The sequence below is a fragment of the Sinohyriopsis cumingii genome, chromosome 7 (genome assembly GCF_028554795.1).
Source record: "Sinohyriopsis cumingii isolate HCF-2022 chromosome 7, ASM2855479v2, whole genome shotgun sequence".
Classification (NCBI taxonomy): Eukaryota; Metazoa; Mollusca; class Bivalvia; order Unionida; family Unionidae; genus Sinohyriopsis; species Sinohyriopsis cumingii.
The window spans coordinates 66,474,462-66,496,335 of NC_142967.1; the positions used below are offsets into that span (position 1 = coordinate 66,474,462).

General features: G+C 32.6%; 1 protein-coding gene across 1 annotated transcript; it reads left to right on the forward strand.

Moving 5' to 3' along the window:
• The first annotated feature begins 3,191 nt into the window (after positions 1 to 3,191).
• Positions 3,192 to 21,587, forward strand: LOC149795441 (beta-1,4-galactosyltransferase 4-like). The gene is made up of 7 exons (XM_089964097.1): positions 3,192 to 3,493; positions 4,194 to 4,429; positions 7,312 to 7,502; positions 10,370 to 10,492; positions 17,005 to 17,109; positions 17,505 to 17,643; positions 20,540 to 21,587. Exons 1-7 carry the CDS (start codon positions 3,205 to 3,207, stop codon positions 20,678 to 20,680), a joined length of 1,224 nt encoding a protein of 407 aa, XP_089820223.1. The 5' UTR covers positions 3,192 to 3,204; the 3' UTR covers positions 20,681 to 21,587.
• Positions 21,588 to 21,874: the final 287 nt, after the last annotated feature.

The following is a 21,874-nucleotide window of genomic DNA, read 5'->3' on the forward strand; positions in this document are numbered from 1 at the left end:
TTCTATATCTTACTGTATTTTTTGTATATTGTGCACTAAGTTGATGATCCCTTGTGCTGGTACTATATGCTGTTCAATTCAAGTACTTGCAACATTTTATCCACCAAGTCCATTGTGTTTAATTGCTCAGCATTTCCGGTACTTTTTAGGTTTCTTTCTTTGCTCATTTTTGCTGTCGCTCTCTCTCTTGTGACCGTGTAAATTATGCTGTTTGGTGATGACTAACATTTTCATCGCAAAATGTCCTGAGTTATGTTTATAAACAATGATATAAATAATCAAAGACACATTGTTCGATATAATTTTTGAGTATTCGTTCATTTTGAGTGGTACCCCCAGCCAGCGTCATGTGCACCAAAAGCACGTTTGCAAAATGAGTTATTTAAAATCTGTACATTGGTTTTTAGCGAATTTATTATACCTCTTCAAGCGTAAGCTGTTGATAGGTAATAATTCTAAACATAAAAGGGACAAGCTATTCCTTGGAAAAGAAAAAGCATACTCAGGGCGGCATCGGAACTTTTACGATAGGTTAACGTCCCCTGCGCAGTTGATTAGTGCCAAATTTGTTCAAATTCTTTTGAGAGGCGTTTGATTACAAATCATTTTAAGGAGCCTTTTCTTCCATTTAGAAGTTATGTCCATACAAGATTGTCATTTCAGATTTCAAAACTTTTATATGACATGATGCTTTCGTGAAACATTAAGCCAAATTCATTTTGATGGGTTGAGTTTAAAAGTTGTTTGAGCAATTTTCTGTGTTTGCATTTTTGACGACGGATTCATAATATTTAGAAGCAAATGACTTCGTACGTTTGGTGCTATTACATGAAATTATGTTTTTTTCTCTCTGTTTTTTAGTAGAGGATATTTCGAATATTCCTTAATTTTAGGAACGGCAGTCTTATGTCATGATTGATGCTCATACGTTGTATAAATTTGAACAACATTCATGTTACGATGCATTATACTATATATGATTGAAGCTAGTCAAACTGAATTTAAGAAGTTCAAATAGCAAATATTGACTGACGCACGACGCCATTAGAGTCATGTCTTCAGATTATATGGCCACAGATCTAGATGAGTTAAAACGTATGCTTGTCACATTTTTTATACGTTGTTAAAAGTTGGAACTATGAGGCGTAATTAGTAACTAAGTATTAGTATTAAGTATCAAGTTTTGATCCAAAGTAAGTAATCTTCCTTATGCATCAAATGGACACACCCAGTTAACAAAGCGAGGAACATCAAGAGCAATGTTATACGGACCTCACTAGGAAATGTTCATGATATTTATATTATATTGGCTTTTAATGTATTCACTTTGAGTGGAATAGCCGAATGTTATGACTGTAACTTAAAACAGCTTGTAATGTAATAGCGAGGTAGATGTAATAACGAGTAGCAGTTAATTGCATCGTGTATAGAGTACAATATGTCATAACTGAATGTGTAACAAAAACATCAGGAAACGGGTGTGCCGCAGAAATGGAATCACATGTTCAACATAAACCAAGAACACGATATAATACCAATGAGAAAAGAAACTAATTAATAAAAGACATCCAAAATGGCATTTGTCCTGTAAAGGTTGTTAGGTAAATAGTTTGCAAAGTAAGCAAATATGTTTAAGGGGTATGGGAAAGTGTCGATACAAAAGTCAAATACTGAGATTCAGCAGTGTCGAACATATGCATACAAATATATATGTAAACAGGTTCAAATCCTGAATTATTGAATCAGCTTTTAAACTAAACACCGGAACGTAATATTGTGGTAACCTTTTTGTTAAGACTGGTAGGTCATTGTAATGTTCATCGAACTGGCCCTACGTTTTATACAAACATTCGATTATTTCTTATGCCAAGATATCAAATATATCCTGCATTTTTTTTACATAGATTGTCAACCCAGGCAAACATCCAATGAAGAAGAGGAAGCAGAGAAATTGTAGCAATAAATTTAAAAAATCGAATTCTGAAATAACGCTAATGATAATATTTTCTTCATGAAAATTTGTCGTTCACATGCTTTCTCTGTTACTAGCAACAAAGGGCACATTAATCATCTATTAGCATTTGTTTATGCCTTTCGTAGGATAAATTTGTTCACATGTAATAAGTATATATAATAGAAAATTCGCTTTAGTTGCTGAACATTTTGTGGCAATAACTCACCTTATTACCAGACTGACTTGTCACGTGATGGTTTTACACTATACTGAACTGGTTTGTGATCCAATAGCGTCCATTCCTTTTAAACGAAATATATAACTAGAAAAGAACATGTATTTGAGTTCACAATAGGTGTCGATAAGAAAGTCTTTCCTTTTGAGTCAACTACATCTTTCTTTGTGAGTATTACTCCATCATATATGCCATGTAACTTAAAATATATGGTTTGATCATGTAACACCGTCGATAACATCGTGAAGGATAGATAAACCAACACTCCATTTAATAAAGTCAAAGTATGAACGAAATTATTGTATGTCATTTTCATACACTATGTGGCCTTTATGAACAATGTGAAAAGGTGACAATTGTAACTTTCGCTATTGGAGAAAATATTCGATACATTCATAAGATTATTATTTTTATTTCTACTCATAAATTTTAACATAAAAATTGACAGCAGGAAACAGTAAATTCGTTAAAGTACAACTGCATCATCGACAAGCAAAATCCTCATTAAAATCATGAGAACGTGCTGTTTACACACACACACACACATACATATACATATATATATATATATATATATATATATATATATATATATATATATATATATATATATATATATATATATATATATATATATATATATATATATATATATATATATATATATATATATAAGGTTTAATTTCTAAAAATTCTGAATCTTTTAAGCATATATTTGTATGAACGCAGACTATATGAGTTAGTCTTTATAGTAACTCGTACATGTCTCGTTACCATGTTACATTGGACTATATGCATATATGGTTACGCATCCTAAACCCAGGAGTATATATCGCCTAATCATATTTGTGAATATATACTTATATAATTTCCTCATTTCTGGTTGTACTCGGAGCAATTGTAAATTTTGCAGATTAAAATGTTGGCAAAAGGGTATTTCTACTTTTAGTTGGAACACAATCCTTTTCTTTGATATGAGATCCAGTTTTCACCGCAGTTCGAGAACTTTATTATAATGATGAAAATCGTTTGCAGATTTGTCTCCCTATACCAAAAAGTGTTCCTGATTGTAACGGTGTGTGTCCAAGTCGTAATATTAGCGCATATTTATTGGCAACGTCAACAATGCCAGATAGAGATACCAAGATCATCTAATTACACCATGAGATCTAATGATATATCACCCTTGTCAATGGAAGAAGTTTCATCAACATGCAAAAGTTTGGTTGACATGATTGCAGAAACCGCACCTAAACTCAATGAATCTGTGATACCACTTTGTCCGGAACAACCTTCATATGTTGGTAAGGCAGTATTTCTATACTACGTGTATTTAATTTAGTGCTTAGGAATGTTTTTAAAATAACATGACATTGTACAATACATATTTATTATTGTTGATAATGATTCTAGAGAACGATATCAGGCCGAAAGAAAAATAATATGTCATGTATACATCACATCATAATCTATAACAAAAGACCATACACCATCATTGATAATAAACGAAGAGTTCTTTCCACATAATTTATTTCGAAATGTTGAAATATTAGTGTTGAAAGAAAACATTCCTTTTTGAATCCGGACAATATCCTTCCTTTGAAACGCCAGCTGACTAAGTCAGCAAGACTCACTTCCACTTGGAAGTAACAGTGCAAAGTCAACACCGCTTTGCTTGGCCACTATTTTAAATCAACCTGAAATAAACCTTCCAGCTGCTACATGTAGCAGGTGTGTCTTGGCAACATATGTTATCAACAGTTAAAAGTTTTCAGATAACATATTTTCAAAATTAACATTGCATTATTTATAATAAAATAAATAAAAGCTGTAGTAAGATGTAAATTTGAATATTAAATACAGTTATGATTATAAATCATAATACCCGTATTATAAACATTCTATCAAATGAAAACAACGAATACCTATACATAATGTATTCATATCTATGAATTCTTACAATAAGATATGCAAAATTGCATTGTTGTGTTCACTATGTTTAAGTGGGTCAGATGAACATAAAGCCAACAGTTACTCTTAGAGATGTAACGAAAGGAAATAGCTTGATAAATCTGTCCTTTGGCGGGAGATATGCGCCACCAAAATGTAAAGCAAGAGAGAGAACCGCGATTATTATTCCATACAGAGACAGGAATAATCACCTGGAAATCTGCGTGCGCCATCTTCACACTGTTTTACAACGCCAGGAACTTGAGTATGGCATATATGTCGTGGAAATGGTAAGTATACTCGTATGTAAGCTGTTATATCCCTATGAACCCGTTTGACCATTCAGATGAATAAAAACAGTTTGAAATCAATTCTTGCACAATTTTACCAAAATGCCTAATGGTTTGTTATTTATGTAAATACACATCGTTTAGATTCAGTGTAATGTTTGTAAAAACGAGTTTTGATCTTTATGGTCATTGATATTGCGTGTGTGTTATATGTAATTGCCGTCTTTATGCTAGTAATGGTTGTACAAGCTGCGGTGCCGTGCTATCGATTTTAAAAGATTAAATATCAAGTATTTATCGGTCTTAGAATATATATTCATATTATCATTTACTTAGAAATTAGCATTATATCAATATGTACTTCTAGTGACATTTATAACACCGCTATTCTTATGTTTAAGACTTTATACAGCTAGACCAAATATGAATTGTACAAAATATGATTTCAGCAAGGCACGTGTCATTAAGTTAGACAATCATGTCTACCATACATTTAGCCAGCAAAACACAAGTTGTTCTGAGTGTCCGTGTTCCAAGTGGTCAAAATAAAATGCACGAATTTGCATTACACTATGTCTGGATGGATATTGTTTATTTATTTTTATTAAAGGTACTAAACAATACTTTTGCCTTCTCGTATGTGCTCGTGGAAGTGTGTGTGACAACTGTTTGGGTTCGTCTTTGCTTCTGCTGATGTTTTGCTTCGCAACCGCCTCACCTCAACTTTGAGGGCAAAGTTTAACCCGAGCTCTACAAATGCTTGTAGTTTTTGCAGATATACTGTATCGGCTGAGTTGCTCGCTACGAGGACTGTATCGGGGAAAGCTAGGTTTCTGAAAGCGCTCTCATCTGTGCATGTATTTATGCCGTAGTTACCGGTATATGGCAATGTTATCGTATCATATCTACTCTGCATTGCAACATATTTAACAGTACGTGGTTTCCTATACAGTGTTGTAATCCTCTCTATCCATTAAAACTTTTTGACATACCTCTAATATCTGCCGCAGTTCACGCTTTAAAGTATGATTGAAAGTGCGAAGACTTGGAGACTGTTACCGAGGATAATAATATAACAATATCTGCACGTGATCTGGCAGGATATTTTATGTTTGTGGATTTTTGTCCGGATCGCCGGCTGGGTTCTACACTAGCACATAGAATGTCTCGGCATCCGCATAGATAATGTACTCCATGTACATCTAGCGGTGATGGTTCTGAAATTTCTAGGTTTTCTTGTATGACTCTAGCAAGGGCACACGCTTAGACTTTTCCTCTATAATGCGAGTCTATAAATGGTCAGATCCCAGTATGTCGACCAGTCGGAACATATGGAGCTACGGTCGGCATACGTTCCTTCTTTCTTTGTGATCGTTATGGTTGTACACCAGGTGGCCAACGTTCTTTACTCTCATAGTAGCGAGAAGAATTCGAGAACAGGACTCTTTTTCTCCTAACGGTAAAAACCACTTGAGGTTTCAGCGGGCCAACAACAGATTAGTAGACATCTGGTGAACTTGGCCGATTGATATGCTGGCGTGCCTGACATTTCGACTTCCTGTTGCGCATAACTGGCCGACATGCCTGTTGTTACTCTATGGTCGGTGGCTTAAAACTTCGTTTTATCCCTTTTCTGTTGTTTATTTAGACCTTGTAAGTCGTCATAAAGGAATGTTACATTAAACGTGATTTACGCATGCCAAACACGTACCCGTATCAAGGAAGAAACTCACATATGGTAATAGTGTTCAAAATGTTCAGTTGAATGCAAAGCCTATTATAGAATATATGATATTTTAAGGAAGTTCAAAATGATAGATGAGTTAATGATCTTGCTTCCGCTGCCGAACACGTGACTCCCTTGTAACCTTATTTAAATGCATGACCACAATTATTATTATATTATGAGATATTCTATAAATTATGTTATGTTTAAGTTATTTAACTGTCCTTCAGAACATGATACCTAATCTGTGTTCACTTTGACAAATGGCAAAGAAATATCAATAACGAAAAACCTAAATTAGTCGGGGAGTTAACATCTGCAGCGTCACTCCTTCAGAATCAACAAACCCCCACCTATTGTACAATATTATATTCTAATCAGTATTACAGTGGGTAACGCGAAATTTAGGACCACACTAATATTCTCTGACACATCGCTGTGGGTGTTTTTAATATATTCACTAAGAAGAAGTAAGTCAAATAATCGATCAGATATCAAATTTGTAATTCTTTTCATCTTCGTGATGAATCATTAAACATATTGCGAATTTCTTTTTGTTTTTTAAAAAAGATTTTAGTTTATTTTGTTTGAAAGCTTGAAAGGCTTAGTTATTGATGTCTACTGTTCTCGTTTTTTTCAATATCCGTACTTTATTAACAGAACCGACAAATTAATTTCCACGCTTTTGCTGATTAAATAAATAAGACAATACCGTTACAACTAACATCTTGTGAATTTCGTACATTTATTATAACCAGTGATTATGAAAAATGATTGGGGTATAGTTATAATATTGTTTTCTGCACTGACACTCTCTTGTTTTAGGCATATTTGCAAATCCTGTTTATAAAGAAAACGGTCATATATAGGCATCTTATGACATTATTGCACTTATTAGCATCTAAGAAAATGTTGAGAGTATTTACTAGTAAAATATGTTACTGTCTTGTATTCATCCTTTACAACATTATTATGCTAGTACTCTGTTCATGCTGGATTATGACTTTATACAACTAAAGTTATGCTAAGTTTGTAGCAGCACATACATCCTGCTTTTACATTCAGTCATATGACCTGTCAGAATGACATATTATTCATCATGAATTTACCTAATATGGCAATTCATTAACATATTTGTTTTTTTTTTTTTGGAAAGGCATTGCCCACTCAGTTTAATCGAGGACTTTTAGCAAATGCAGGTGTGCTCACAGTATGGGGGATCTTCGACTACAACTGTTACATCGTCCATGACGTAGATATGCTTATGACCAACGATCGAAATTTGTACCGATGCGGAAGTCAGCCGATTCATTTTGTTACCTTAAGCACAAAACATGGTAATAATAGGTAATAGTGTTAACATCACTTGTTTCGCTTTCGAAGTGAAAAGGCTATTACTCAGCAAACTTTACCCAAATGACCTTCCAGAAAATCAATCTCATTTAATTTTTAAATATAAACGGTAAAATTTATAAAGTGTGATCAATGCTGCACGCTAAGAAACATCAGTTCCATCGATGAAATCTAGGTAATAAGTCATCGTGAATTTGGTACTAAATATTTTGTACGGTTTCTTGTTATTTCTCATAATAAAACTCTTGATTAATCAACACCGATAAAAGAAACACGTATTACACAAAATATCTTATTCCCAGAAATATTTAATAATTAAAAACATATGTGACTAGGTTGAATCAGCCATGCTTGTGGGTTTGTGCGAATGGTTTTAAATTATCTTCTAACGGCGCAAATAAAATCTTAATATTATGAATATAAGCTACTTCCAGCTGTGCCAACTATGTATTCAAAATATGTGAATAATATAAATTCAAATTAGGTCACCATTATTTCAGTATACATTATCTTGTCCTTTAATAATACACGAAGAATTTATTAGCAAATCGGTTTGATGTTATTTTAAGTTTTCTTAATATATTCGACGCACTAGGAACATTTTCTAAAAGTAACGTAGGTGTAAGTTTTATGGTGCAACATTTTCAGATAACATCTAGTTTTCCCCCTTTAGAGCAACATATGTGAATAGTACTCTATGCTTGTGTGATAATGGCGGCTGCACGTTATAAAAGTATGCTGTAGAAACACAAGAAAAATGGCGAATTTACTATCAAACTAAAACAAAAGATCCCATTATATGACAGAGTAGTCGCAAACATGCATTGCTTTTTCATTATGTTATTTTATTTTACTTGACCGAGTGGTATAAAAGTATATGGTTACTATAAAAAATTTCTGCAAGTTTCGGATTAACTAGGGAAATCAGAGTTATCTACAATATTTACAAAAAATTCTTAGGACAATTATGTTCTTTTCTGACAAAATGATTTATAATGAAACTTTATTTAATCGCTTACACATTTCTGTATGGTCCGTAATTATTTTTCATTATCATAATTTATTATTAAGATGGTTGTAGTTGAAAATACTTCTGTTCCTATCTTCTAAAGTCAGAAATTTAACGGTCACCTAAATAGAACAATATATAACTATAACTTTGTATTCCATAACTTCGTTTCTATAAAGTTATTTCAGTTAATGTTTAGCATAATTGTGGTCAAGTACCCTGTTCAACAAGAACATTGTTACGTGATTTTTTATATATATAATATTTGACCTTTCCTGAATGATAGTTACTTTTCATATATTTTCGTCGAATAATCGGGCACAACATATAATATCTTATATAATTATATAGTTTAGGCATGTTGGCTAATTCATTTTAACAGAGGTATTACTCTTCTAGTGTATATTTAAACCTCATATGCCATGATATATTTGAATATTTTCTATATTCGGAAGCCTAGTCAGTTGTTTTTTTTCATTAACATTGGAAACAAAATATATGCAGGTAAGAAACTAACGCCCGTTTGCGTCGTTTTGATGACTGAAAGATTTACAATCAGAATGGGTATTGGCCAATATGGCCGTTCTTATAAAAAATAATCAGCAGAACTCTAACTGAATTCTAAAAAAGGGGAAACGAAATAACAATTAGCAGGTAGTAAATACGGCTATTAGAACTCCCCCAAAGTCCTTAGTGACTAGTATTATCAGAGTTAAAGCCAATTAAATGAATGAAATCAAATGCAATTACATTCGTTGCATGTAGTCATGTAAGTTTGTCTTATCAGATCGCCTTATTTCCTGTCTAACGGATACTTTGATTTTGTTAACCTTTTCCAAAACAACAAGAACTGAAGCTCTTAGATTTTAAATAAAAAGATTAGTTTTGTTCTACTCGATGTCGGCTAGTTGCAGAAATATTAAACAGTCTCTCTCTCTCTCTCTCTCTCTCTCTCTCTATATATATATATATATATATAAAAACACTATCTTTGAGAGATACTAAATGCCACAAAATATTGGTGACATCCTTCGCCTTATTTGTAATCAAATGTCAGTAACCCTACCAGTAACCCTACCGCTGACATTAGGCGTAAGAAACACTGGTAGATTTAACACATTGAAAAATATAGAAATTAGTAATTGCAGTGTGCTAAATAGAACCAGTAAATTTCGCAAGTTTGTTCCAATTTCTCAAATTTCTCAACTGACATTAAATTAAGTGTCCTATATTTTCGTACTTATCACTATGCTTATTACAATTATGTAGAATGTGTGCTGTTCGTAGTCAATTAAATAGGTTGATATTGGTACAGTGTACGCATTATATCCGGAGGTGATGACATGGTTCCAACTCCTGTCATGCAGAAGCAATATCTATCTGAAACATAAAAAAATAATCTTTGAAATTACATTAACTCAAACATAATTTTCGCAATTGATGACATGTGCAGAATTGACTATACATATCGTAAGAAATGTAAATGTCAAAGCGAATACTAGCAACGCAGTTTTCGGAGTAACTGGTAGATATAACTTTGTAATTATAGTCACTGTCATGTGTGAATAGATATACTTTATCATCGTTAAAATATGAAACTAAATCGAACTAATACCAAATGTTACAATAAATATTATTGATAAAGATATGGGGACAGTTACGTATGCCATCTGCTTTTGTTGACCTGATATTGTTTTAGGTACAGTAGCTAATCTGGGTAATATACCACAACTATAATCTTATTCACTGTTAATTGTTTCTGTTCTGTCACTTATGCTACAGTTTATTATGCTTGTTAACAATAACATATACGCACATACTGCATCATTTAACCATCCCTTTACCTTTTTAGCATCTCCTATGATGACTATTACGGAGGTGTCGTCGGTTTTACGAAAGAACAGTACAAGAAGTGCAATGGATTTTCTAATCTGTACTTTGGATGGGGAGGAGAAGATGATGACCTGGGAATAAGGTTTGCTTTAATGAGGTCCAATAGTTAAACTCAACGCGAATTGCATAATAATTCCTCCTATTTTTCTGTGCATTGCAACGTCAAAGGTTTATTGAAGTTTGCCTGTCCCTATACTCGTTTTGGTTTTATTATAGACTATGTAGTAATCTTAACTAATCTCTATCCGCATTGCAGTCATTGTGCTATTTTCTGTACTTCACTGATATTGATATGTTGCACTTGTCTTAGCATTACTAGTTTAGTTATTTCCTATATGAAATAATTTATTTTTTCAAAATACTTTTTTACTTTACTGACATCAATTCTTTGACATGTACAGAAATGAAGAGTTACACAATTATCCCAGGCATATAATTTAGCCAAAGAATCTATGTCTAAGTAAGTATATAATAATGTGATTTATTCATGGTCATATAATACAATGTCATTTTCTCCACATGCATTTAGAGAGAACATGGGACATTTGAGTCCTGACTATATATTCGGAAATCATACAGAACTATCGGAGTTCATGTGGGCGGCTTTATTGTCGTGTTCTTCGCTATCCCAATTTAGAGAGACTTAGACTGGCCTGAATAATAATTTCGTTTAGCAGAGTTTATACTATTGAAAATTCCCACAGAACAATACTATTTCTTAATGTAGTCATCCACATTTGTCAGGCTTCTGGAAGCGGAGTATTGTCTAATACAACGAAGGATTTCAAAAGGATTTACAAGTCGGCAAATATTTCACGTTTTTTATTTTTTAATTTTTTCTTAAAGAAAACAATACATAACAATCAAAGTATTTTGACCAAAGAGCAAGTTATATCTGTTATGACGAAGCATCATATGATAACTTGACAATAACTGACTTTTGTACGCACGCTGCTTAATCACTTTCAATGTGACTATTGAAGTTGCATAGTTCTCCTTTCTCTGTTCCAGTAAGCTGCTGGTATATATTCAGACCATGTGTACACAATGAACTAAGGGATGCAATATAACTCATCTTGCAATATCATCACATTGGCCCTTACTGATGGTTCATAATCATCCTAAATTTTGAATCGCCCTGTATTAAAACGTTCCAATGATTGCACTGGGTTAGCATCCGATCAGAATTTTGAATGTGGAGGAACATCGATACCCACCCATTCCTAATACTTTCTTAGTATACTGTATGTACATTTCCTAAAGGTGAAAAAACGTCCATAGCAATCATCATAAACATGCTTTAAATGTGAAAACTAACACGTGCTTGGTAAAACTTTCACTTCACTGAAAGGGAACAGAGCCGTCATAAACTGTTAATACTAGAAAGGTAAGTCAACCCAACACTTGTAGTTGACAACCAGCCGCAATACGGAATTAGAAAAGTCATCACATTTTGCAGATTTGCAAGTAAGCTGGTTTTCAACTCTTGAAGATTTGGTTTTTGCTATATATTTTTTATTGCTTGGGTTCAAAGAGGACATACTATACATAGCAATTTTCTTGAATCTGTGTTGATATCAAGGTTTGATTCTCATGTCAATAACATGGAATGTGTCCGCTATTTTGAACGACAGTTGTTGGAGATGAACCGAAAAGGCCGTTACATATAAGTACAATTTCCTGCTAGAAATATATTCGTACGCTGAGTCGAATTAACTATATCTCCTTGGCCTTAAGATTTATTCAAACTATCGATAATCGCGTGGAAATCGTTGTAATTACAGAATTGGATTGTAGCTTGCAACAAAATAGTAATATTCTTCGGTTATCTAAAAGCTGAATAATGTTTGTTCTTGATAGTGGACATATTGATGGTATCTTGGTAAAAGCAAACATCTTTTCTTGAATGTAAATAAACTGATAGTGTATGATATGTTTGAGACAAGTTCACATATACAAGAGTCATGTGTCAGCATGAGCCTGTTGATGATCATATCTACCTCTTATATATCCACGTAAAATTAATTAGCATGATGTGTACACGATATGTGTAATCCACAATAATAGCCCTAGCTGGACAACCGACTCAATTTCACTAAATTTAAACTTGATGACAAATGCAAACATTGGAGGTTAATACATGCAAACAAATGCTATATCTCCAGTCATATCTTGCAATAGTTTCTTGCGATCGATTACGTAACACTGTTTTGCTGGTTGCGGACTTAAACTAAGGGACAGAACAAAATTAAACATAATATTATGTGTCTTCATACGACTATAGGTCTTAATCTATGTGAAAAAAGAAAATCGAAACCAACTAGTTTATTAAACTATTTCACTACTTTATAAAGTGAATGTTTAAGACACACTTATATAATTGTGAATTAAATCCCAAATAATACTAAAATTCATATCTGATATTGCAAATCATATAATATTCCGATTTACTTCCACTAATCCTTTATCTAACACAATGAGACATTCCTGATTATCCTTGAATAAGTTCACATTAATTTCCACAGGAATGTATTAGTCCAGAAGTCAATCAGCATTTTAATAGTCCACTGAATAAGTTTGATAAATAATGCCCCTCAAATTATATCAAACCACGGATCTGAATGATTCCCAAACTGATCTCAAAACAGTAACGAATTATTTGATTACCATGTCCCTGGATATACATTTCACTAGAACGATGGAAAAACTCCTGATTTCCAATGGAAAAGTTTCAGTAACCCATAAACAAGGTTAAGCGTTGAACTAAACCTCTAACATATGAATTGCTTGCAATTTCCAATCATTACAAACTTCATTTATGCATTCATTCAGAAACCCCCTTCACAAACAAACGGAAGGCACACATAACTTTAATATCCACAACAGTATATTATCACTTGATTGATGTCAAGGTAAGTTGATTTGTTGCATGCGTAATAGTATATAGCCAAATTTTACCACATGATGTTTAACGTTAATGTTATTTTTTCTCTACATACTGAGCATTATTTCAGACAATTAGGAACAAAATTAGTGATCACCATGATAAACAAGAAACTCAGTGTTTTGTTATCTCATGCTTGCAATCACTCCCGCATATTAGTCAAGACATATTTATCCTTCACTAAACCTATTTTATATATATATATATATATATATATATATATATATATATATATATATATATATATATATATATATATATATATATATATATATATATATATATATATATATATATATATATATATATATATATATATATATATATATATATATAAAATGACTATTTAATAGCAAGGTATATTCTGTAATGTATATTTACATTCGATTGTTGTCAGTCTTTTCTGTGAATGTTTATTTGTATGACGCTATGTTGGATTAGACCCAGTCAAACATCAAGTTTATGTTGTGCCTGGTTAGGGACACTGATGTCCTCTCGATTTTGATACAAAAATAATACGAGATTAATATTTAGCTACGAGAGTGGATTAAATCTCTTGATCACTATCAATATGTGCAAACCTGTAATTTGCGTCTGGACTAGGTTTTTGGAATTCTCCATGGATTAAGCCGTTGCATATGACGTTTACCACATTTGTTATTACAATCTTGGTAACAGATTTTATCTTGTAAACAATGCAGAATAATCTAGAGTGAAAACTTATTGTAAATAGACGTTGTATGTTCCGAACATACTAATTATGACTTATGTCAAGTAGAGGGGTTTATGATGTTGTTTATTTGAGAAGTTATTCATTCCAGCAATGACATCTGAAGCACAAATTATTTGCATTGTTGCGTTCAGGTTTTGATTTTGGTGGAATTATTGATTCAAATTCTTACTCACTGGAAATACAAATTTTCCTTCAATAGTATTCTCAGACAGAATCATTAACGTAGAATTATAGTGAATTCAGACAAGGACATCTAGGATTATATTATTATGATTCATCTGAAGACTACTGGCATATCTCAACATCGATGGCACAACAACACGTTCAATATTAGATTTTAATTCAATAACCACTGGAATGTGATAACCGCACTAATTATGACTGAGGATATAACTTTTGGACTATCTTGAATTTATTGCTCATTAATCCATGTTATGTGTTGAGGTTTTACACTGTATTCTAGGAAACAAATTATTTGTTACATTTTACAAAATATTTGCTGGTTTTCGTTCTATTTTATTGCTTAGTGTAAGGTCATTCAATCGTAAACATATAAACTAAAGTTAGAAGCCCTGACGGAAAATAATATGATTGTACCCGCTTGACTTAACAAAAACTGAAAAGATCTTTTTGAGCTAATTGTTCAAATGGGTTATTGTCCCTTTCAAAGGTCACGATGGCAATGAAATAAAAAGATAATATCGTTTAATACAATTGGCGGAACAAGTGCTATCTCTTTTGTTTTATATATTTGGATGTGTAGTCACAGGCTTCATTTCTCTGTTTTTATAAGAGCTACTTTGGAGATTACTTACCTGAGTTTCTGAATTATACAACACACGAATGGGAAGGTCATGACCTTGGGTATAGAGTGAAATTGCAATATTGGCTCAAAAGGAAAGAAAATTTGTTTGAAAATGTTTTATATTCTATATTTCATTTAATGTTCTTTGAATTTAGTTTTGAAAATGGCAAAACTTATCTTTGAACAAAAATCTTTAAAAATTGCATTGAGCAAATATTCTTAAATCAACTTAATCAGCTAAACGAAAATGTTACCAAAACTTATTTCACTGGGTCGGTGAACTGTGCTTTAGGGTATATGGGTAGTGGGCTGATGATAACGTGATATTTTTGTACTAGTGTCAATAATTCATGCATATACAGTGTGCTCAGGAGACTAAATGCGTTCAAACTCCGTGAGCTAGCATGATATCACTTAGTAGGCGCACTGCGCACGAAGATGCACTCGTTCTCAGTTGTATATTTTTCATAGGTTGGCCAGTATTTGTCTAGTTACTAATTGTAAGCATATTCTTAGATTAATTCTAGTTCTTAATATCATGTTATTGGGCAATGTGACGCTTAACTATAATTGTTTAAACTCTCTTTCTGCTTGGATTACGCACTGTACTTATTAACGGGATTATGATATATTTCTTCAAATCAAAACCGGCTCGCCCCTCTGCTTTTGATTTCTTTTCGTGCGGCAATGTAAAGGTTATTCAAAATATTCATTTCTACAGCTAAATGACATGTCATAAGTTATTGCATAACTTGAAATGGATCATGCTTACAATGTGAATAATGTCTCTTGCCAATCGAATACAACGAAAATAGGGCATCGATGCATTCCTATGCTATCTGTTAGTTTGTTATACTCATGGTGATTGTACATCTATTCACGTCTGTTCAGTACTTTCGTCCGTCCATGGTAGTCTTAATTCTGAACATCGATTATATAACATTGTATGTCATTATAAATAAAAGAATTACGTCAGTTGTATAGAAACAACAAGGATATGAGGAAATACCGTAGTTAGTATGATAGCGTATGTAAAATAAATCACTCAATTGTTTGATTCAGGTTTGGTTTGTTAGTATCTCTAAGTTAAAGTATTTTGAGTTACCATTGAAATTACCCATTCCCTGACATTGAAGGCATATGCATTGGTTTCATTAATCATGCATTTGGATTGTGTCCCTGGGACCAATATCATTTTCTTCCTTGTACACTGTCACTTGCTGATCTCCAGTTGGACCCACATAATTTTCATAGCAATCCAGTATAGAAGTTAAACTGTATAGCTTACAAGACATATTCTTGACGTCCAATTTTAAGAGTTTTGCTTCTTCACACTGTATATATTTACAAGCGTCACCGCATCCCTTCATGTGTTAACATGGAATCGTTGTTTATATGACATATCTCTCGGTCTAGTAATTAGGCATTTCAATTATTTTATTGATAGCATTGTGTAACTGTATAAATCTTGATCATTTAAAGCAAACACATTTAAGTTTGTACAAAATCAACAACGGTTTTCAAATTTTGTTTTACCGCCCAGGACAGATAACTGGGCATGGACCGAAACAGAGGGACAGATTATTTTGCTGCAGATTCACATGCCCAAATCATCTTACTCGCACATTTGAGGAGCTAAATTAGTCTAAAGACTAATATTTTTTTTGCCGAATATTTTCACTTTAGAAGTTATATTATTTGCTTTAAAACGATAAACAAAACATAAAAATATAATTCATCAAGCCTTGTAGTAATTAATATGATATTCGTTAATAGAAACAAAACAACAGTCAATTTCCGTGAATCGATTTATAGCGATATGGAATGGAATGTAGGTACAAAAGTCCTGCTAACCAGGAGGAATGAATTAAATAAATGTTCTCCATCACAGTTTCCAGTTCTTCACGAAATAATATTCTTGTGATTATTTTATATTATAACATATTTTTCTATCATATATTTAGGCTAGTTCTTTGAGCTAATAGTGTACGATTTACGATAATGTGATATAATTATGCATAAAACGTATTATATCAACCATACCTCACACACAAATGTAATTTATTCATTTCATTTTGCTGCGAACCTAACATTAGATTTTATGTTGTTTAGAGTTAGCAGCTCTGGAATGAAATTTGTTAGACCAAAGAAAGAAATTGGAAAATATGTTGCACTACATCATGATGAAGATGTTAGTAACCAGCAAAACCCAAACAGGTATTTAGCTGTCGCACCTCATCGAGCAAATGTTTCACTTGATTGATTTTGTGAAATACTCATCAATACACACTTAACGATGTTCCAAACTGACCTCAATTGTGTTTGCATTGGGAGCAGCAGTATTATAATAGCGTATTGAGTTTCTACTATGACACCTCTTACATTAGGTTATTATTTGTTTGTTAATTGTGGTGTATATTACTAAATACAATATGTCAACTCATGGCTGAAGTGATTATTTAGCACCAACCAAATCTTATTTAGCATCAACAAAATCTTTTAGCAAAAACTTTAATTGTCGGAAACATTCAAAATTGTATTCATGTAATATTGTATGGCCCTTGTATTACCTTTTTTTGATCATCTTGTTTTGTTTTATACGAGATTTGTAGATATTCACTTCTAAGTCACGCTAAAGCAAGACGGATGGAAGAGGGGGTGGATTCCATAAAATTTAGGAGACTAGCCCTTGAATATCGCACATTATACACCTGGATTCTGATAGGAGTTGAAGAAGCTACAGTTTTAAAGGTGAGTAGCAATCATCATTTTATGCATATTTAACATCCTTGAATCCTAAATAAATTCCAGAATTAGCACCAATTTTGATTCTTGGGTTTCAAAGCGTTCTTTATTCTGTTTATACATTACCGCTACATATGTTGTATTAAAGATATTGTTCTTTATGACAGGTGTCGTTAAGCGCTTAAGTAACTCAGTCTGACAGAACATTTTAATATTTATAATTGCTCGAAAATACCTTTCCCATAACAGTTCATGGGAAGATTTTATACACAGCAATTAACTCAGTATCAAAATTGTACTCATTGTTAAAATGCAATCTTTGCTCATATAATGAATACAATCCATGCAACACATGTGAAATGAAATGAAAGGAAAATAATAATTATTAATTATAAAAGCAGAATTACACATTTTATCGAAGAGTAGAACAATATATAAAATGAAAGTATCGTCAGTATATTTTCTCTTCCAACATCATTGTCAACATGAATAGTTTACAAGTAATTGCAACTGTCATAGACCGGACACACACACACACACACACACACACACGCACACACACACACACACGCATAATATATATATTAATGAAAACAACTAACATAAATTCTTACTTCTAATACATGCATGAACAGATACAGACGTATATAGTCCACGCGCGACAGTGCGAGATGGAGGGAGAATCGACACAAATATTTCTTTTGAAGATGTACCTTTAGACAGTTGCATATATATATATATATATATATATATATATATATATATATATATATATATATATATATATATATATATATATATATATATATATATATATATATAGTAAATTCTACTTAGCTGAACCTGCCCAGACTATATTATTATAAAGGTTGCCGCGACATTAATTTTATCCCTTTTATGCAAATTCGAAAGAAACAAGAAATAGTTGCATATCACATATCGTTTCTTTTTGACCAACTACCTTCTTTTCATCTTATTTCTAGTACAAGTTGGTGTCTATCACAATTAAAGATTAATTAATGGATATATTATTTTTAAATTCTTATTTGTTTAAAATTCAATTTCTAATCAATTTAAAATAAGATAGGGAACTTCGTGTCATCCATTCGAACATCACATCGTAATCCATAACGGCAATGATCAGTCACCTGGCAAAACATTTTCAAGTTGTTTAAGTTGCGTGTAGATCTTTTTGCTATATTCTGATTTTTGCGCTCGCCATGATGTAATCTTTGTTATGGGATATGCCCAAGCACTTTGTTGTTTGGGTTGATTATTGCTCATACGCTTGTTATCCATCCTCTAAATATCAAGTAACCGCAGCTATGTTGTTGAGGAAATACATTAATTTGGTTTCATTTGCATAAACCAGACAGCTTTGCGACTAATACGGTTTGGGATGTCTAGCAAGTATGATCCATGAATCAACAATATGGCGTTTTCATGCCATATATGTATTAGTTAGAAACCTAGATACAAGTGAAAAGAAAAAGACGCCATCGAAAATAGTTTATCTTTGCAACGGAAAACATATTCAAACTTGTAATAACATTTTATTAGCAGACCGTTATTATAAAAATATTTCTCTAGTATGAAAATATATGATCTTATTATGAGCTCTTTCTTTTTTTAATTATTATGTCCAATACTTTATATTTATCTAATATCAAAAGTGTATTGCCGTCATACGAAGCAAATAATCTGTCTGTAGTATTTCAAAAAATTAATAGTATCCATGTCGTCTGTATATACTTTAAGTTATTTTTAATGTTTCTTTCATTACGATGCAGTTGAACCTAACGTTATCTAAGAAAGGCTAATGTTTTGTTAATGGCTTTAGAATGCTTCACACCAAAATAACACAGGTGAAGAGCACCTCTTAAAAACACGTATTTTTGTTCTCGTTTTATAAGAAAAGGCAAAATATTATAATCTATCAAATATGAATATGACCATACTTCACTATGTAATTTGTGTGTGCATGCGTGTATGTGTGTGTGTGTGTGTGTGTGTGTGTGTGTGAGAGAGAGAGAGAGAGAGAGTAAAAGAAACAACATGCATTTTATTACTGAATGTTCTTTTGCGCTTTGACCACTGTGTGGTTAGAACTGGTGAAAGAAAGGGTGCGGGTAATAATCATAAAATATGGCCAAATCTGTTTGAGTCTACCTAATAGCGTCCTTTAGCAAACATGTGCACTAGGATTTGGTTTCAGGACATTGGTATTGATCTTGGAAGAAAATGCTCTACCTGATCTTTGTAGGGTAGATTGCAAATATTTAAGTAATAGACTTGACCTTGCTAGCACCTTAGAATGTTCTGGAAATGAATTAGTGGCCTCCTTCCTGGTCTACTTATTGTGTCGTTTGGTGTTTTTATCAAGGTTCTTTACCTCATAATTTTGCATTCATATCTTAACATCTGCAGTGGAGTCACCATTTAAAACGTGTTAACTTATGCTTGTAGACGATATATTTAAAGTATGCATTGGAAATACAAAGTGTTCATTCATACTTTCGGACTAAATCACAATTGAGGGATTATTGTGAATTCATCCAAATCAGCACCTTTCAGGCCTTTGATACATCAGAATGTTCAAGACTGGAATTGGAATTTAGTCGGAACACTAAGAGAAACCTTTGAATATGTGCTGTTTAATTCACAATGTTGCACTTTCTTTTCAAATTTGCACTTGATATTCTATGTCAGGGTGTTTCTTCGTTTCTCCAGTTTTATGATCACGACCATGTCATACTCCCTGGCACATATGCTTGCAGGAATCGCACTGAATTGTTTTCATCTTGGCCGAATCAGTCTTTTAATTCTGCAATTGTATCCTTGCGCTTCACAAACATTTGGATGTATATAGGCCTACAAAGATGGATCCCGTTTTATCTTTCAGAAGTACCAAAAGTATCTCGAAGATATGACGTCAGATGCACGGCGAATTACTTCAACATGCATAAGTAAGTTTGTTCATCTTCATATTTCTTTTGCTTTCTGTGTGAATATGCTATTCACTTATGGGATCATGGGATATTAAACAGAGAGGCTACTAGAGACATTTACAAAAGTCGTATGAGATGACTCACACACCAGAAACTTCCATAGATTCGAAAGTCTTCGAAAAATGCTTCGTTATCTTGTAAACAAACCAAACATTTTATCCCTAAGAAGCATTTGCGACTTGTACCGCGAACACAATATAACTGTTTTTACTGTATTATGCGATATATAATATTAGCCTAACTTCTGTACATTTATGTCACTGTTAATCACTGCAGTACAAGGAAATTTAAATTCAAAATTAGCACCTATCAAACGGTTTACGACAAATCAAGAATAATCAGTTCATGTTTGTCATTTAGCTATTTATGCCCAAACTATATATATAATTCGTTTATTATGCTTTATACAGTGTTGCACACCCGCTTCAGCCATACTAATCATTATTTGTGAAATTTGCTACCTAAGATACTATTTGGAATTAAAAAGCATCACGGGATTTGGAAAACTTTTTAAACAATTTGGTAGAAATCGAGACAACTTTATTTCCACGTACAAAACTATTTATAATGAAAGAAAGTATATTGAAGGCAAAAAGCAAAATATATTAATTAAAAAGTTGCTCGCACGTATAAGGAGAAGAAATACTGAAAAGGACAAAACAAATAAAAGAAGTGAAAGATTTGTTACCTGTCTGTTTCAAAAGGATATGAGACATACATTAATAATGAAGGCGTGAAACGTATCAAGCAATATATTATTGTAGGTGGATAAGAAAATTAACTGAGCAGTAAAGGACTATCAGTGTATATTCATTCTGAAGCTAAAATGAAAGTGCGAAAAAAGTCAAATACATTAGATGGGAATAAAATGAACGTAACGTTAGGAAAGAATATATTTATTATATACGTCTTATTAATGTGTAACTAGTGTTTAGAAAACAATGGGGGTTAACTAAGTTAAGAGTGGAGGTTTTTCAATTGACACTTTGATCTAATCTTACTTGAATTTGAAATAAACTTCCCTAGGTGGGGTTCCATCTACCATATGATCTGCAAGTGGTAAAAAGTTTATCTCGTTCCTACGGAATTATTTGGATAAAGATATTTAATAAACAGAATACATTGACATCCATACCAACCGCGATGTATGACCCAATATTAAAGTAGATAAACTTAAAGCAGCACAGGATTAGAAAGTACGTCCAACAATCCCGACTATCTTATGTGGG